Consider the following 19,528-nt stretch of genomic DNA (forward strand, 5'->3'; position numbering starts at 1 on the left):
GAGACCCTAAGAAGGGCTGTTTCTGTGGAGTGAGCTCTGCGAAAGCCGGACTGAAACTTATCGCAAATGCTATGTTTGTCCAGAGTCGCTATAAGTTGCTTAGCCACAACCTTTTCTAGAAGCTTAGCAATTAACGGTAATTTAGAGATAGGTCTGTAGCTCCTCCAAAGAGATGGGTCTAGCTGAGGTTTTTTTAAAAGTGGGAGAATAGCAGCATTTTTAAAATAAACCGGAACTATACCAGACGCCAGTGAAGAGTTGATTAGAGTGAGCACAGATGGACCAATAATTAGTGACCTGACACTTAAGGGGAATGCTTACATAAGTAATATGCTAAAATAATATAGCAAGTCAATAAGACTTTACAAACCAGGATTAGCTTTTGTAAATATTTTCCTAGAAATAATTTTTTTTATACATTTCCCAGTGTTATAACACTGTTACATCACAGTCTTTCAACACCAACTGTCTGCCATCTACAATCCAGTTTTGAGAACCCTTCCCAGGTGCCTTAATGCCCACTCACATCTTCTATCAGGTGATCTCAATAGGTCACATGATAGGGTGAGGCAACGTCTCACAATGGTTTACCTGAAATCTCTGCTAATAATGACCCACACCCTTTTTCACACCTTGGCTCATGTGATGAGCTGTCTGATCAATAGTGGGTCAACAACCCTCTTTAAGGGATAACTCTTACTAGTGTTTAAATACCTGGAACGCTCCACCATTTTTTAATGAATGGTGGAAATGAAAGTTTCAGAAGTTTCACAGATGAGAGGTGAAATGTCTTCAACAAATTTAAAGAACTCCAGTGCTTTTTATTTCATAGATAGTTCTGTGAGTAATTTTCTGTAAAACGATATATAACGCTTGGCCAGGACTTCTTCTCAAAGTCCATTACAGTGGGTAAAATAAGTATTGAACATGCCACTAATTTTCTGAGTATATATATTTCGAAATGTGCTATTGACATGAAATTCTCAAAAGATGTCAGTAACAATCCATCCAGTCCACACATGCAAAGAATCAAACCACAGATGACAGAGAGACAAAATATTGAACACATGAAAAACAGGAAATGCAAAAAGGCATTAAAAGTCATGACACAAGCTGAAATGTATCAGTAATTAGAAAGCAATCCTGCCACTTAGTGCAAATTAATATTAACTCGTTCAGTCTCAGCTGATGGCCTATAAATAGGTGTCATACAAAAAACATCGCATGATGGACAAACTAGTGAGCTCTCTCATGGCCTGTACAACCTTATTGCAAAATGGGCTGGTGCAATTGGTTACAGAAAAATTTCTAAACTGCTGAAGGTTCCAGTGAGCACTTTTAGGCCTGTAATGTGGAAGTGGAAAGAACATTTCACCATAAACTGGCCACAACCAGTGTTGGGAAGGTTATTTTTAAAATGTATTCCACTACAGATTACAGATTACATGCCCCAAAATGTATTTTGTAACGTATTCCGTTACGTTACTCAATGACAGCAACGTATTCTGAATACTTTGGATTACCTATTATACTATCATGCTTTTTACAACTACATGACTGTACTATTGCTGTGTGAATTATGACTTTTACTGAAGGTTACTCGCCACACCAATACCGACTAGATTTTTAAATCTTAATATGAAATGAGTAACAGTAGGTGGACATTAGGTAAGGCTGCACTTTTTGCAGCGATCTCCTATAGAAAACTATTCCGCGCGTATATAAAACAGGTCCGCGGCTCCGAACCGTAGTAAAGGGACCTCTGGCTAATACGTCGGGTTCCGTGTCGGGCTCATAGCCGAAAACTAGCTTTACTTTGTTGTCTGGGTCAACTTTGCTAGTGAGAGACAGAGAGAGGCGTTGAAAGGCTGCTCCAACGGAACTTATTGTTTCGGAGAAAAACACGAAAAAAGTGTACAGCCGAGTCTTAATAGCTTACTTATAACTGGGCTCGTCAGGCACTCTTTTTGGCTGCAATGGTTATTATTATATTTGTATGCTTCCAGCTCCCGTTTCTGCTCGGTGACAGCTCGTACTTTTCCTTTTTCTCCCTCCCTCACTCACAGACACATAACGGGTATGGCAGTCCATTCTCCCTGCAGCAGGGACTACACTGTCCATGAAGCTACATTCTTTAGGGCTATGCCTGTAACACTCTGCCTATTGCCTTCATATTAAATCATTTTTGTGAATAATTTTTAAAAATATTTCTTCACGTCATTATGCGGGCCGCAAGTAGAGGTGACATGGGCTGCGAGATTGAGACACAGGCCTCTTAATGCGTGTTTTGTTTGGGGCGTGGAAACCAAAAATAGAGAGGGCATAGCCGAACATATGAAACAGGAAAATACCGCCGTGTAATCACTTTATTTCAGCAAAGTAACTGTATTCTAAATACCACCTTTTTAAACGGTAACTGTAACGGAATACAGTTACTCATATTTTGTATTTCAAATACGTAACGGCGGTACATGTATTCCGTTACTCCCCAACACTGGCCACAACCAGGTGTTCCCTGCAAGATTTCATAAAGAGGAGTGAAAAAAAAAATATCAGAAAAGTTGTCCAAGAACGATGGACCACTTGTGGAGAGCTAAAGAATGACCTGATATCAGCAGGTATAATTGTTTTAAAAGAAAAAAAAATGCCCTCAACTGCCAAGGCCTGTATGCATGCTCACCAAGCATGACTACATTGCTAAAGAAAACGCATGTTGAAACACAATTAAACTTAGCTGAACAACATTTAGAAAAGCCTGTGAAAAACTGGGAGCATATATTCTGGTCAGATAAGAACAAAATTGAACTCTTTTGATGCCATAATACACACCATGTTTTGAGGTTAAAAGGGAAAGCTTATCACCTCAAATATAGAACCCCAAGAGTGAAGTTTAGAGGAAGGAACATCATGGTGTGAGGCCTGTTTTTCATCATACTGCACTGGCACCACTTATTTTAATTGAAGGAAGGATGAATGGAAAAATGTATCAGTGTATCAAGACATTGTTGATAAAAAATCTGCTGCCATCTAACAGGATGACGGGGATGAAATGAGGGTGGATGTTTCAGGAAGGCAATGATCCCAAACACACACTCAAGGAAACTCTCAACAGGTTTCAGAGAAAGAAAATAAAACTGATAGAATCGTGCAGTCAATTACCTAACCTGAATCCAATCTCATCTATGGAAAAGAAAAAGAGCCTTAAGGATTTGAAGCCAATGCGTACAACTAGTTTCAATAAGCGTGTTCACTACTTTTTCCCTGTGTCATTTGTCATTAGTATATATAACTTAATTTAGGGATATCAGTGTCTGATTTCTTTGCATGTGTGAACTGGATGGGTTGTTACCAACTTCTGGTAGTAATTCATGTCAACATCTCATGTCAACAGCAACTTTAGAAATATATAAACAGAAGACTGGTGACGTGTTCAGTATTTGTTTTACCCACTGTATATGCAGCTTATTTCTCGTAACCTGAAGGCTTTTGTTTTCTTTTTGTTTGTTTTTTAGTTTTTTGCATTTTACCTTTATTGGATAGTGAAAGTGAGGAGAGGGGGAAGACACACAGCAATCCCCAATATCATGTAGTCTGCTCTAGCTAATAGCTAATTTTACTTTGCTTTAACTAAAGAATTGTTTCACTTTGATCTCTTGGGAAACACACACAGCAACGTTTCCTAGCTTGAGTTATATAGTTTATAATGCTTAGCTTAAAGTGATTGCATGGATATGTTCCTGTACCTTCCTTGCTGCAGTGTTCTGAAGCACTCCGTGGATGCCACCTTTGAAGACCAGGGTCCCAGTCCAGGCTATCGGATAGAAATGTCAATCTTCTACGTGGTCTACTTTGTCGTTTTCCCCTTCTTCTTTGTCAACATCTTTGTTGCTCTGATCATCATCACCTTCCAGGAACAAGGAGACAAGGCCTTGTCTGAGTGCAGCCTGGAAAAAAATGAGGTAAAGAGCTCAGAAGTTTTCAGTATTACAATATGTACCTGATTTCTCTTTTTTCTTTTTCTTTTTCTTTTTTTAAAAAAAGGATGGATTTGCATAAAAAACACTTAGCAATGGTTTATGCTCTCTTTTTTGGCAAGAAATATTAGTTTTGTATTATTGTGATTACTATGTAAAATATTCAAATATGGCTACATACAGTTGTGGGATTTTCCCTAGTGACAGCCATAGCTCAATGTTATTCGCTCAAGTAAAAAATAATGTATTAATAATATTCTTTGTTGCAATGTTTTTGTTGCATTATTGCGAAAGTAAATTAAGTTCTTGAATTTCATGTTACTGAATACTGAATGTTTCATCACTGAAAATTTTCAGTGTAGAAAACAACATTAAGGAGTTTGTAGTTTTACCACTAAGTCGGAGTATGTACTATGGGATGGGAGGTCTTCTTGAGTTTTCTGCATACCAGGGACCTATTGACATAGTGAGAGGTGATGAACACAGGATAGGTTGCCACTCTACTAGAGTAAGACAGACTACTCTACTCATCTGTCTTACAAAGTTTGAACATATATAATGATTGCTGTGTAACTTTAGCTTCATAAATCAAATTGCTTTAAACGCTAGGTCCAGATGAACAGAATCAACTTTTGGAGATTTACTTACCTGGATGATTGAGAATGCATCAAGAAATTGCTTTAAACTTTCAGAATCTGTCTGCTCTATCTAATAGCTAAAAACAAATCATAATCTGCAATTTGGAAACTTCACCAGGTACATTATTGGCTTGCTAAAGTATGAAAAATAACTAAAGCTGTCTATATTCGAGTGCACGCTAATAAATGCAAATGAAGAAAATGCTATTTTCATTAAACCTTCATGGATTGAGCAAATATGAGAAACTGAACCACAAAAATAAAAAAAATATTAATAGCTCCTTTCGATGTGGAGGAGCAGCGGCTCTACTCTGAGCCCCTCCCGGATGGCCGAACTTCTCACCCTATCTCTAAGGGAGAGGCCGGCCACCCTTCTGAGGAAGCTCATTTCCGCCGCTTGTAAATGGTAATGGTAAATGGCCTGTATTTATATAGCGCTTTACTAGTCCCTAAGGACCCCAAAGCGCTTTACATATCCAGTCATTCACCCATTCACACACACATTCACACACTGGTGATGGCAAGCTACGTTGTAACCACAGCCACCCTGGGGCGCACTGACAGAGGCGAGGCTGCCGGACAACGGGTGAAGTGTCTTGCCCAAGGACACAACGACCGAGACTGTCCAAGCCGGGGCTCGAACCGGCAACCTTCCGATTACAAGGCGAACTCCCAACTCTTGAGCCACGATCGCCCCTTGTATCCGCGATCTCGTTCTTTCGGTCACTACCCACAGCTCGTGGCCATAGGTGAGGGTAGGGACGTAGATCGACCGGTAAATTGAGAGCTTCGCTTTTACACTCAGCTCCCTCTTCACCACGACGGACCGGTGCAGCGTCCACATCACTGCAGCCGCAGCACCAATCCGTCTGTCAATCTCCGGCTCCCTTCTCCCATCACTCGCAAACAAGACCCCGAGATACTTGAACTCCTCCACTTGGGGCAGGAACTCATCCCCGACCCGGAGTGGGCACTTCACCCTTTTCCGGCTGAGAACCATGGCCTCAGATTTGGAGGTGCTGATCCTCATTCCCGCTGCTTCACACTCGGCTGCGAACCGCTCCAGTGCGAGCTGGAGGCCTCCACCCGATGAAGCCAACAGAACCACATCATCCACGAAAAGCAGAGATGAGATTCTGAGGCCACCGAAGTGAAAGCCCTCCGCTACTTGCCTGCGCCTAGAAATCCTGTCCATAAAAATTATGAACAGAATCGGTGACAAAGGGCAACCCTGGCGGAGCCCATCACCCACCGGGAGCGAGTCCGACTTATTGCCGGCAATGCGAACCAAGCTCTTGCAACGGTTGTATAGGGATCGACTCGCCCTTAGCAATGGGCCAGACACCCCATACTCCCGCAGCACCTCCCACAGGACACCCCGAGGGACATGGTCGAATGCCTTCTCCAAGTCCACAAAACACATGTAGACTGGTTGGGCAAACTCCCATGCACCCTCAAGTATCCTTGAGAGGATAAAGAGCTGGTCCAGTGTTCCGCAACCAGGATGAAAACCGCATTGTTCCTCCTGTATCCGAGGTTCGACTAGCGGACGAACTCTCCTTTCCAGCACCCTGGCATAGACTTTCCAAGGGAGGTTGAGGAGTGTGATCCCCCTGTAGTTGGAACACACCCTCCGGTCTCCCTTCTTAAAGATGGGGACCACCACCCCGGTCTGCCAGTCCAGGGGTACTGCCCCTGATCTCCACGCAACATTGTAGAGGCGTGTCAACCAATGTTCCCTCTAAGCTGCACACGTGCGCAATTGCGCACTGTTGGCACGGTCTCTGCGCAGAGAAAATCTGCGTTGCGCACACAAAAAAAATTCTAACCTGAATTGAAATGAAAGTAAATATTTGCCGACACCGGTGTTTTAGCTAGCAAAGCGGCGTGGCTGATGTGGAGTGAAGCCACCTTAATGACAACGTGTACAACCTTTGGAGGTGTGAGCAGGACAGACGGAACAATTGACGGAAAAAGTATGGACTTTAAAACCAGTTTTTAAATTGTGTTGATAGGCCACGTAAAACCAGAGTTATGATAAAAAAAAATCTATGCAATGTTTGGTTTTCCTGAATACTATCGTTGTTTATATTTACTGCGGGGCGAAACGGTAAAAACGGCGTTTTATAAGGAAAACGCTCGAAAGCACTCTTCGCCTGTGAGCAAAGACGAAACCAAAACACCCCACCCTTTCCCGGAAAGGGTGGGGTGTCGACCAATCAAAACATGGCATTTAGTTGTTAAGAAACGGGAGGAAGTTTTAAGAGTGACGGCGTTGTTTTGAGAACGTTTAGCACAAATCTTGTGTAGTTAGTGTGTAGTGTAGTTAGTTTTGTTGTGTGTGTCAGAACAATGAGGTGACTGCTGAATGTTACAGGTGTTACAGGAGTGATACATCTCCTGTTGTCAGGCCTGCAGGTATCAGGCTGTTGTTCTCCTTTATCTCATAGTGGACAGAAATTATTTTTTGGAGTGGCACAAATAATTTGTGTGGCATCAGATTTGATGCAGAACACCTGATTGTTCTGTAAATAGTTTGAAATGTTTGTTTAAAAAACCGCTTTGGCTGCATTTTTAGGTAAACAGCTGCAAAAAACTTTGTTGTTTGCAAAACTCAGTAACTTTTTTGAAGAAGTAACTATATAATTAATTGCCCAACATTGGCCATTATATACTGTATTTTGCGGACAGAGAGTTACAGGACTCTCTCACAGACCACAGACTCATACTCATAATACAAGTCAGAGTTTTATTTTAAAAAAAGAAAGAAAGTTGTGTTTTCAAAATTGGAGTTCAAGTTATTTTTTACTTCCAATAGTGTTAACATACTACACAGGTCATGAACAAGATTTTTTTTTAATTTTTCATTGTAAGTGAGCTAAAGCACTTAATTAAAAGTAGTCTAACAGAAATGTAAATGCTGTAATTTGATTATTTTAATAAACCATGTAACTTGGATGGATTCGACACTGGCGTGACCACAGTGCACACGTCTAATGTCGCTCACAGTGGTCCACGGGATCGGTCGGAGTTTGTGTGTTCGCTCAGACACATGAAAAATTAGAGGGAACATTGGTGTCAACCAGGACAGCCCTACAACGTCCAGAGCCTTCAGGAACTCGGGGCGGACCTCATCAACACCAGGGACTCTGCCACCAAGGAGTTGTTTAACTGCCTTAGTGGCCTCGCCTCCGGAAATTGGCGGGTCATTCCCCTCATCCCCAGACTCTGCTTCCTCCTCGGAAGACGTGTCAGTGGGATTAAGGAGGTCCTCGAAGTATTCCTTCCACCGCCTGACAATTTTCTCAGTCGAAGTCAGCAGCGCTCCGTCAGCACTATGCACAGTGCAGGTAGAGCACCGCTTTCCCCTCCTGAGACGCCTGACGGTTTGTCAGAATCTCTTTGAGGCAGTCCGAAAGTCTTTTTCCATGGCCTCTCCGAACTCCTCCCACACCAGAGTTTTTCCTTCAGCCACTGCCCGAGCCGCATTCCGCTTGGCCTGTCGATACCTGTCGGCTGCCTCCGGAGTTAATCCAGAGACGATTAATGTTGCGCAATTGAAAATATGCAGACCGAGTGACATTATTAATGTGTGAATTGAAAGATAGAGTACTGTCAAGGATGACACCCGAGCTTTTCACAGAGGAAGAAAGGAAGACCGGCGAGTTATTGATAGTAACAGAGAAACTGTTGGTTCTGGATCATGTTGATTTAGTGCCTACCAAGAGGAGCTCGGATTTATTACTATTGAGTTTGAGAAAATTAGAAGAGAACCATGAATTTAGTTCGGCTAAGCAGAGGGTGAGGGAGGATGGGGGAAGAGCAGAATCAGTTTTAGTGGACAGATAAAGCTGGGTGTCATCGGCATAACAGTGAAACTGGATATTGTATTTACAGAAAATGTGTCCAAGCGGAAGAAGGTAGATGAAAAGAAGGGGCCCCAGGACAGATCCCTGGGCCACGCCACTGCTCAGAGGACAGGGCTGAGAAGTAAAGGATTTGAGTTGAATAAACTGAGTGCGATCAGACAGGTATTATTTAAACCAGGCTAGTGGAGTATGGGAGAGACCGATGGAGGCTAGCCTACTGAGGAGAATAGAGTGAGAAATAGTGTCGAAAGCAGCACTCAGATCAAGGAGAATAAGAATGGAAAGTAAACCGGAGTCAGCTGCCATAAGAAGATCATTGGCTATTTTTATAAGTGCTGTTTCAGTGCTATGGGAGGGGCGAAAACCAGACTGGAACTGTTCATACAGATTATTATTAGTTAAATGTGAGTGGAGTTGTGTGGCAACTATTTTCAACAACAACAACTATTTGTTAGAGATGACAGCTTCAATTCAATTCTCCTGTATGGAGAAACTAGTTGCATGGATTAGTCAGGTGTGAGCTTGGCCCATTCTTCCACACAAACAATCTTCCAATTCTGAAGGTTTTGTGGGCCCCTTCTATGAACTCTGAGCTTCAGTCCTTTTCATAGACTAGATTAGATTCAGTTCAGGTAATTGGCTGGGCTATTCTATCAACTTTATTTTCCTTCTATAAAATCACTTGAGCGTTTCCTTGGGTGTGTGTTTGGGATCACCCACCCTTGTTTTGTCTTCATCATCCTGGAAGATGGCAGAAGATTTTTTTATCTCTGTACATTTTATCATTTATCGTGCTAGTGCAGCATGCTGCACTAGCACGTATTTTTGAGGTGATAACCTTTTAACCTCAAAACATATTGTGTATTATGGCATCCAAAGAGTTCAATTTTGTTCTCATTTGACCAGACTATATGCTCCCATGTTCTTCAACGTGCTTTTTCTTTAGCAGTGTAGTCATGCTTGGTAGGATGCATGCAGGCCTTGGCAGTTGAGTGCATTACTTATTAAAACCATTGTACCTGCTAATTTCAGGTCTTTCTGTATTGGTCCCTGGCTCTTGGACACATTCTTCTGATAATTTGTTTCACTCCTCTGTCTGAATTCTTGCAGGGGACTCCTGGTTGTGGCGAGTTTATGGTGAAATGATGTTCTTTCCGCTTCCACATTATGGGTCTAAAAGTGCTCACTGGAACCTTCAGTAGTTTAGAAATTCTTCTGTAACCAATGCCATCAGCCCGTTTTGCAACAATAAGGTTGCAAAGGTCTTGAGAATGCTTACTGGTTTGTCTATCATAAGATGTTTTTTTGTATGACACCTATTTTGCAGGCCAGCAGTTGGGACTGAACCAGCTGATATTAATTTGCACTAAGGGGCAGGATTGCTTTCCAATTACTGATAGATTTTAGTGCATGTTGTGATTTTCATGCCCTTTTGCATCTTTCTTTCTACATGTGTTCAATACTTTCCCCCTATGTAATCTCATTATTTAACACAATTTATAGCCATCTATTGTTTGATTTCTTTGCATGTGAGGATTAAATGGGTTGTTAGTGACATCCGGGGGGAATTTCATGTCAATTTCGAAATATATTGATTTAGAAAATTGGTGACATGTTTAGTACCTATTTTTACCCAGTGTATCCCATACACATATAGTCCAGATCAAAAGTTTAAGACCACACCCGTAAACCCACCCAAAACAGAAATCCAAAACAGAAAGTTCCAAACATGAACTCAGTAATAAGTAGCTCCACCATTATTGTTGATCGCTTCAAAAATGTTTGGAGTGTTCTTGATGCACAGTGTTTCCATGAGGTGAGTGGGAACATATCTTTAAGTGGTGAAGACAGCCGCACAAAAGGCAGGATCTGTTTTCCATCATTGTAAACTTCCCTTGCCATCCATCCCCAAAGGTTCTCAATTGGATTTAGTTCAGGGGAACACGCAGAATGGTCCAAAACAGTGATGCTGTTCTCCTGGAAGAAGTCCCTTGTCCTGCAGGCATTGTGTACAGTAGCGTTGTCCTGTTGAAAAGCACAGTCGTTACCACACAGACGAGGGCCCTCAGTCATGAGGGATGCTCTCTGCAACATCTGGACATAGTCAGCGGCCATTTGATGCCCCTGTACCTCCTGAAGCTCCATTGTTCCACTAAAGAAAAAAACACCCCCTCCACTGTGGTGTGTAGAAAACATCTGCTTGTCATGCCAGTAATGTTGGAAACCATCAGGACCATCAAGGTTACATTTGTTCTCATTACAGAATAAAACTTTCTTCCACCTTTCAATGTCCAATGTTTGGGGCTCTCGTGTCCAAACAGTCAGTTCTGTGGCTTTCAAGGAGATGAGGCCTTTTGAAGACATCTTTTGTTTTTGAAGCCCTTCAGTCTCAAATGCCATCTGATGGTTATGGGGCTGCAGTCGGCACCAGTATTGACCTTAATTTGGGTTGAGGATCGTCCAGTGTCTTGACGGACAGCCAATTGGATCCTCCAGCTCAGTGCTAGTGAAATTTTGGGGGGGTCTTCCACTTCACTTTGTTGTTCCATAACCCTCAGGATCATTTAAGAAATTCCAAATGCCTGGGAAAGTTTTTTTCGCCTTTGCCATCAGAACGTCATGACAGTGTGTACAGATTTGGACTTTTAAAGGCATGTGGTCCTAAACTTTTGATCAGCTGTAAAACAGTCTGTTTCAGTTTAAGCGTTGTTTAAGAAATAGCATGCTCAAAAAAATGTTTCTGTTTTTCTTGAGCATTGGGATGGGGGCTGGAACCCATCCCAGCTACCATAGTGTGAGCCCTGGATAGGTCGCCAATCTAACAGAAGGCTAAAGCTGGATTGATGAGCAGGGAGAGCATGCTTGCTGTCAGCTGCACTCCAGAGACTGTCCATCTGCCTACAGTTGTTGTCAGATGGAGGGAATATACAAAGTATGTGTTACAACCGGTTTTTGGGTTGTAACATACAAAGAGCTCAAGTGAGAACAATTATCTTTGAAGGGTTTTTTTGTATTTCTCCTGTTCCTATTGAACTTCAGTATTGCTCCCTATCTTGACCCACTTGTCAACTAATCAACATTCAGCAGTCGCGTACATTATCCCCTTCCTGCAACATGCAGTCAGGATGTTGGAGGGCTGAATGGGTGCTCGACGGTGAAAACCCCTCTCCTCCTTAGTCCAACCAAAAAGTGTACATGAGCAGACACATTTGCAAGACTATAAATACTCCTAAACAGAGGCTACGTCCACACTAAACAGTGACGCATGTCAGTCATATGATGCAGCTATGTGACCAATTAAACAAAGACAACTGAGGGCATTATACAGCAGTTGTTTTGTTTGCTCTAAATTTTGACAGCCCTATTAAAGATTAATATCAGTCTGTACATGCTCCAGATAGCTTTTCTTCAAATTCTTTAATTTTCACTCGCTTTTGCAACTTTGTACTTTTGTGTTACTCACAGCAACAACTCCACCTCATTGTTAGTCCATTTTAAAAACTCGGTGGTTTTCCTCAACATTTTGCCGGGACGTTTCAAATAGCCAGAAAGTAAATAAGCGGCAGACAGAAATGAGGCAGGTCGCATGCGCAGTACTGGAACGTAAGCATTTTCGGCCGTTTCAATGTGGATGCGCAACTCTGTGAAAACGATTGACAACGCTAGTGTGGATGCGGAGCGTTTTCAGACAAAAACGTTGTTTTCAAATCTATCTGGGCTAGTGTGGACGTAGATAGAGAAACAGACAACCATTTTCACTCACATTCACACCTATGGGCAATTTATCCCCAGTTAACCTAACTCCACTAACTGCCTGTCTTTGGACTGTAAGAGGAAAATGGAGCCCATGAAGACCACTGTGCTGTCCTATATTTGATTTTGTAAAGCTAATGACTAAGCTGAGACATTTTTAAGGCAAATTGGAAATGGTTTAACAGAAATGTTCTAAAATTTTCAGATGGAATGACCAAGGTCTTAAATATAATCTGCTGCTTAGAGCCATAAGACACTTTCAAAATCTTAAGAGGTCCATGCGTTGATGGGTCAAATTGTCTTGGTAACATTTGGTAAACATTATTAAGGGTATGGCTTTAATGTTGCCACTGATCACTATGTATTTGTTGGTTCAGTATTTTCTCCTTATCTGGCTTCTGTGACTAAATATGCATATTTTTGTAATACATTATTTGTAATATATTATTTGTAATATCTGTTCTTGGTTAATTTTACTTAACAATGATCCAGTTTTAGCATCTGGGACCTAAATAAACTGTTACCCAAAGTTACAAAATGAAAAAAATGTGGTGTTTGTGCCTAAATAAAATATTTAATTATTTCTAGCAAAGTCAGGCTTTTATCCATACAAAACAGAGTACTGAAGTTCCATTCAAATGATAAAAACAGTAAAGCAGATATGTATTTTTATTTTGTTGCAGAGGGCATGTATTGACTTTGCCATAAACGCCAAACCGCTAACACGTTACATGCCTGAGAACACACAGTCCTTCCAGTACAGGATGTGGAAGTTTGTGGTGTCAGCTCCGTTTGAGTACTCCATCATGATCATGATTGCGCTCAACACCGTGGTACTCATGATGAAGGTAAGAAAGCATATGAATAATAAAATACACATACAGGTGGTTTAGCTTTAGGTCACATGTTCATGAATCATGAATTCATGAACATGTGTTTATAGACTTTTATGTCTTTAGTGTTATATATGAAGCTACTGGTAGCAATCATTAGCAGGGACAGTTGGATGCTCTGGCCAAAAGTAATAAAATCCTCCAGCTGCTAACTTTAAACTCGCTGATTCACTCAGGTCATGTCTTTTTTTTTTTTAAATTCTTCTCTTTTTACTAAATAAACAAAAATAAAAAAAAATAACAAACAGCAAATAAAAAAGTGTAGGCAATTGTTAGTCAAAAAGTAAATTAAGTTAGCCAACTAGTTGCTGCACCTTCTTAGATGACCCTCTTAAGTTGTCACTGGTGGAAAGCTAATTTTAACTCTAGGCAATCACAATTACATTTTTTAAAATTAAATTATTCTCCCATGTCTTGTAAATCGCAGAACAAAGGAAATAATTAGTCTTACCACAAGACTGATCATGAGTTGGTCAGACTGGTGAAACTCCCATTTCTGTTGGTGTAAAGCTGTTTATCTACATTTAATCCCAGTTAATAGAAAAATGAGTGTGGTTCCAACAGTACATCACAGTCTGCCCACATGATATAAAAATGCTGCTGTAGTGAATGAAAGAAATGTCAGCACAACAGTTTGAACTTGAACTGTAATGAATAAATGTGTAAAATTACAGGCGGAAGTTGTATTTAACAAAGTTCTATGAAATCACAGAAGATGGCCCTTTTCTGTGGACCCATTGTATTAAAAACAAACAAACAACTAAAACAAATTTATATAGCCAATAGTAAAAACAAAACAAAAAAAAAACAGGAAACTTTTTGTTATTTGGTTACTTTCCTGCAGTAGTGAATGGGAGTGGAAGAAGTCTTTATCAGCAGAAAAAGGTGTAAAACTTACATGCATGGTACCTGCACAAGCGTATTGTGTTGTGTATATTTACTCATTATTGACCATAGGCTCCAGAAGCCGTTCCTAAGGCTTCTGATCAAGTTAATTAATAATAGCCCAATATTGAGCCTAATACCTTGTGTGTATTAACTCATTGGTGCTTCATCAGTGTTACAACTGCACAAATTGCTACAGTTGAACTAATTAGTGTGTGTAATCTGACTTCATTGATAGATAAAGTTGAGTATCATCTGCGTAGCAGTGAAAATGTATGCTATGCCTTCTAATGATACTGCATAAAGGAAGCGTGTATAATGCTGGGCATACACTGTGCGATTTTTGGCCCATTTTGAATCGATTTTTTAGTCGTGGTGATCGGCCCGAGTTTCGCCTTCATCGTGTGTCGTGCATCGTGTAGTATACATGGGGTAACGAGAAACGATTAACACCTCACAACCAGCTCCCGATCATCAATCGTTTGGTTGTAAGAAAATCAAACCTGTTTGAAATCCTGTCGGCCATCGTGAGGGTGTCACCGCAGCCTCCCACACTGTGCACGTGCAAACACAGAAATGAAAGTGAAAAGATGGAGCAGCACTGCAGTGCAGGGTGTGATCTGGACACAAGCGATGAAACCACAACTTGTAGAACTTTCTCATCTGAGCCTTTTCGATGTGGCCTTACAAAATTATCACGACCACAACAACTGTGAACATAGTTGGATGGACATTGCTGCTCAATCACAGCTGTCTCATCAATATTTAGTGTGAATGCTGAAAAGCATTCACAGTATTGTTATTCAAATCTTTATTATTACTATTCCATCTTCCGTATGTTTTTTGTACTCCTATTACTTCAACACCATTCAACTTAGAAAAACCATTTGGTCACTATAGCAACCAGGCTCACCTGCCTGCTTAATGAGATCTGTCTGTCACTGCCAAGATTAATCTTAAAAACTTATGTTTCAACTGATGCTGTGTTCACAGTGTTTGCTCTAATTCGTGACAGCTGGAACATGAAGAACACATTGTTACCTTTCAGTCGATTCACTCGGTAAAACACTTAAGTATGGGATATCACGCCCTCGCGTGTCCTGGCTGAAGAAACCTTTATTCACGCCTTTAAGGCAGATGACGTGTGATGACACGCACACGGCCACGCCTGCACATATTGCCGCTGTCATCACAGTCATCCTTCAGTTCTTACACTCTTCACCTCGCTGAGAACACCTCTGCTGAGTTGGGCTAGCTAGCTGCTGCTAGCTTAACTGCCCCTGTTGGTGTTAGCCTCCACCGCGCAGTTGGTGCGTAGGCTGCCCGCGGAGCGCTAATTTCAAGTTTTCCTGTGCAGCGTTTTGCTTTGCATTTTGGAATGGACTCCAAACCGAAGCGAGCAAAGCAGAAATCTTCTGTTCGACCCTGTCCTCAGGGATGCGGTTTCTCTTTGCACGACAGCGACCAGCACGATGCCTGCCCTGTCTGCCTGGGGATCGTCCACGCTAGGAGAGCGTTGACGGAGCTTGAAGCCTGTGTGTTTTGTCACCAGCTCCGGCGCTTGACCCTGGAAAGACGGGTGACGTTTGTGGAAAAAGTGCTGGGACGCTCGGCTGTTGCACGGCATGACCCTCTCCTTTCCGAGTCTGGAGCCCTGGCTTCGTCCGAGTCCGAAGACGAGGATCCAGTGGATGTCCTCGCAATTAGCTGGGCTGACCGCATGGAATATGTTGACGGGTTAGCCGATGAGGAGCCGGAACCATGCAGGAGCGCTGACGGGCTTCAGCCTGGGTTGAATCCTGCCAGCGCTCCCCAGGAAGACGATGACATATTGGACACCGGCCTGGACATCCATGGTTTGTCGGAGGATGAGCAGGAGAGCTCATTGTCGGCCCAATGTGCCACCCCTGCAGCACCGGTCGGCCATGATGACGCCTCTCTTTTCTCCCTGTTTTGTGGTGCTGCTGAGAAGCTGCAGGTGGACTGGCCCTCTCCTCTGCCAGCTCAGAAGCCGTCGCAGTTCGCGGGTTTTTCCTCCCACCAGAGCCCACAACGGCCAAAAACTGCCTTCCCTAGTTCCCAGACTTTGTCTGCGAACTAACAGCATCATGAGACAAACCTCTGTCTACCAGCATCACTGTGCCCAGCTATGGACAGTACATGGAATTGGACGGCGCCGAGGAGTCTGGCTTAGCTAACCCACCCCCTATGGAGCCATCTCTGGCTGCTTATCTGGCCCCGTCCCATAACCATGGTGTCGGCGGCTCCGCAACTCTGCCGTCCAAGCACTGCAGATTCTCTGCTTCACAACTGGATAAGATTTATCGGGCTAAGGCTGGCACTGCTCGCGCCATGAGCTCCGTCACCATGCTCCAGACGTACCAGGCGATGTGCCTGGCGGAGCTCGGATCGCTGGTTCCTGATGACAGCCCACTGGCACCTCTTCTTAACGAGGTCAGAGTCGCCACAGATTACATCCTCCGTGCGTCTCGCTGTGCAGCGCTCTCCCTGGGCAGAGGGATGGCTTCAACAGTAGTGGCGCAGAGGCACCTGTGGCTGACCCTCTCTGATGTCCCGGATAGGGACAGAGCTGTATATCTGGACGCACCAGTGTCTGCAGCTGGGTTATTCGGACATTCACTTGAAGCCATTCAGGCTATATTCGATCTGAGGAAGAAGCAGACGGAAGCTCTGCGCGACATCATCCCCAGATGTCAGGCGAAGCCCAAGCCCGCAGCTAGCTCTCACAGGCCCACCGCTCCTCTGCCAACTGGCAAGAGACAGGCACCCACCACTGCAGTGGGTGTGCCGCCAGCGGGAGCACATCCTCCGGCCCAAGCTCCACGCCAGTCGGCCTGGAGCAAAGGCCCACTGTCGGGCCCCCAGCGGGACCCGACGCCCAGGAGGAAGAAGCCTCAGCCCTCCTAGCTGTGGTTTCGAGTGGAGAAGGGGGCCAGCGGCAGGGAGACGCTGCTTTTACCCCTCTGTTGCCGCCCAGGAGGTGCCGCTTAAGTTCTGTTCAGGTTGTCAGCCCCAGAAGGCGCTGCAGTTTCCGAACAAGCACAAACCCCCTGCACACAAAATGCCTCAGGTTGTAACTCCCTGTTCAGGTGTGTTAAATGTTCAGGTGACCACATCAAGTGTTCCTGCTGTTTTTCATTGTTGTGCCCCAGGAAAGGTGCCTCCAACAAAATGTATGAATGTACATGTTCCCATGTTACAATCAATAAAGAATGTTGTTTATTCTCAAACAATCACAAATGCTCAGCCTGCGGGCAGAATGAGCCAGGTCAGGCAGGTGATGCATTCCCCTGCAGACACACTGGGGGGCGACAATGCCCCGCCGACGGTGCTGCAGGTTCCCTCAGTGGTGCGCTTGCGCCCCCTCTCCGTGGGTGCTGCGAACCGTTGTCATGGGTTACCGGTTGCAGTTCCGGTTCAAGCCGCCTCATTTCCAGAGAGTCGTAAACACGACTGTGGGCACCGAGGCGGCCATGGTCCTCAGAGAGGAAATAAAGGCGCTATTGCAGAAAAGAGCAATACGAGTGGTCCCCACTTCGGAGACAGACAAAGGTTGGTACAGCCGTTATTTTGTTGTTCCGAAAAAAGGGGGAGGGCTTCGTCCCATCCTCGACCTGCGAGTCTTGAACACGTATCTACGAATGTACAAGTTCAAGATGCTAACACTCAGACAGCTCTTGAATGCAGTCGGCCCGGGACATTGGTTTGCAAAAATCGATCTAACAGATGCTTATTTTCATGTGGCTATACACCCGAAACACAGGCAGTTTCTGAGGTTCGCATTCGAGGGCGTAGCCTACGAATACCTAGTGCTACCATTCGGGCTGTCGCTCGCTCCTTGCACCTTTGCAAAATGTGTCGAAGCAGCGCTAGCGCCCCTCAGAGAGAGAGGCATCCACATCTTAGCCTACCTAGACGACTGGGCTCTCGTAGCTTGCTCCAGAGAGCAGGCGGAAACACAGCTGCCACTGGTTCTGATACACATTCAGACACTGGGGTTCTCTGTGAACTTTCAAAAGAGCTCACTAATCCCGAGTCAGCAGATTTCTTTCCTCGTTTTGGAAATATGCTCGCTTTCCAGCCGCGCACGTTTGTCGGAGCACAGAGTGGCCGCGTTTCATCGCTGCCTCGCTCAGTTTCAGCTGGGACGCAGACTGCGTTTCCAGACGATATTACGTTTGTTGGGCATGATGGCATCTATGATTGCCGTAGTGCCACTTGGACTGTTAAAAATTAGAGTGTTTCAACGCTGGACTCTCTCTCACCGCCTGTGTGCATCGCGTCACCTCCAGAGGAGGCTGACGGTAACCGCGTTTTGCATGCTAGCTCTCCATCCTTGGAAGGATGCTGGATCAGGGCTCTCGGATTGGGAGGGTGTTGTTTCACAAGGTGGTGTCCACAGATGCTTCCCTAAGAGGGTGGGGAGCACTGTGTGAGGGTGCATCAGTGAGAAGGGATCTGGTCCGCAGCCCAGCACGAGCTGCACATCAACCACTTAGACCTGTTAGCAGTGTTCTTAGCTCTAAAACATTTCCGTCCAGTCCTGGAGGGCCAGCATGTCTTAGTCAGGACAGACAATTCAACAGTGATGTCTTACATAAACGGGCAGGGAGGAACACGCTCTCTTCACCCGTTGAAGCTGTCTCGCTCTCTGCTGTTATGGTGCATTGTTCATTTTCTGTCTCTAAGAGCCACCCGTGTCCCGGGCCACCTGAACCTGGGGCCGGACCTTCTCTCCAGGCGGGGTCCTCTGGTGAGAGAATGGAGGTTACACCCTTTAATAGTGGCTCGGATTTTGGATCTATTTGATAAGGCGCAAATAGATCTTTTTGCTTCCAGGGTAAATACTCACTGCCCCCTGTTCTTCTCCAAAATCGACCACGATGCACCCTTGGGCATGGACGCGCTAGCGTACCAATGGCCAGACGTGCTCCTGTATGGATTTACCCCAGTGGAAATGATATCTCCAGTTCTAGAGAGAGTGCGTCGGCATTCCCTCTCTCTGATTCTAGTGGCCCCTTGGTGGCCCACAAGGTCGTGGTATGCAGAGATAATCAGCCTGCTAGCAGCGAGTCCTTGGCAGCTTCCTCTACGCAGGGACCTCCTCTCTCAGGCAGGAGGAGAAGTGGTTCATCCGCGCCCAGATCTGTCGCGCCTTCATGCTTACCTGCTGAGAGGTTAAACTTGATTCCTAAGGGTCTGCCACCTGGTGTGATAGCGACAATTCAGAGCGCTAGGGCCTCATCTACTAGAGGCTTGTACACTTAGATTGGCAATGGCAATGGTGCCAGGAACGCCACACTCTCCCATTTCAGCGCTCTATTGTGGATGTTTTGACATTCCTGCAGGAGCTGCTGGAAAAGGGCCTTTCATTTTTGACAATTAAGGTTTATTTAGCAGCTATATCTGCTTGTCATATTGGCTTTGACGGGGTGACACCAGGTGCACATCCCCTTGCCATACGTTTTCTGAAAGGGGTTCGCCGGCTGAGACCC

The 19,528-nt window shown here is 44.2% G+C and overlaps 1 protein-coding gene across 1 annotated transcript in view; it reads left to right on the plus strand.

Annotated features, from left to right (window-relative positions):
- The window catches only part of cacna1ba (calcium channel, voltage-dependent, N type, alpha 1B subunit, a), a 257,230-nt gene that overhangs the window by 158,825 nt on the left and 78,877 nt on the right, over positions 1-19,528 (plus strand). Inside the window, exons 31-32 of the mRNA XM_065471832.1 lie at positions 3,758-3,959; positions 12,918-13,082. Coding sequence (XP_065327904.1) covers positions 3,758-3,959; positions 12,918-13,082 — 367 coding nt within the window. The remainder of the gene's footprint in view (positions 1-3,757; positions 3,960-12,917; positions 13,083-19,528) is intronic.

Source organism: Pelmatolapia mariae, linkage group LG12, assembly GCF_036321145.2.
Source record: "Pelmatolapia mariae isolate MD_Pm_ZW linkage group LG12, Pm_UMD_F_2, whole genome shotgun sequence".
Taxonomy (NCBI): domain Eukaryota; kingdom Metazoa; phylum Chordata; class Actinopteri; order Cichliformes; family Cichlidae; genus Pelmatolapia; species Pelmatolapia mariae.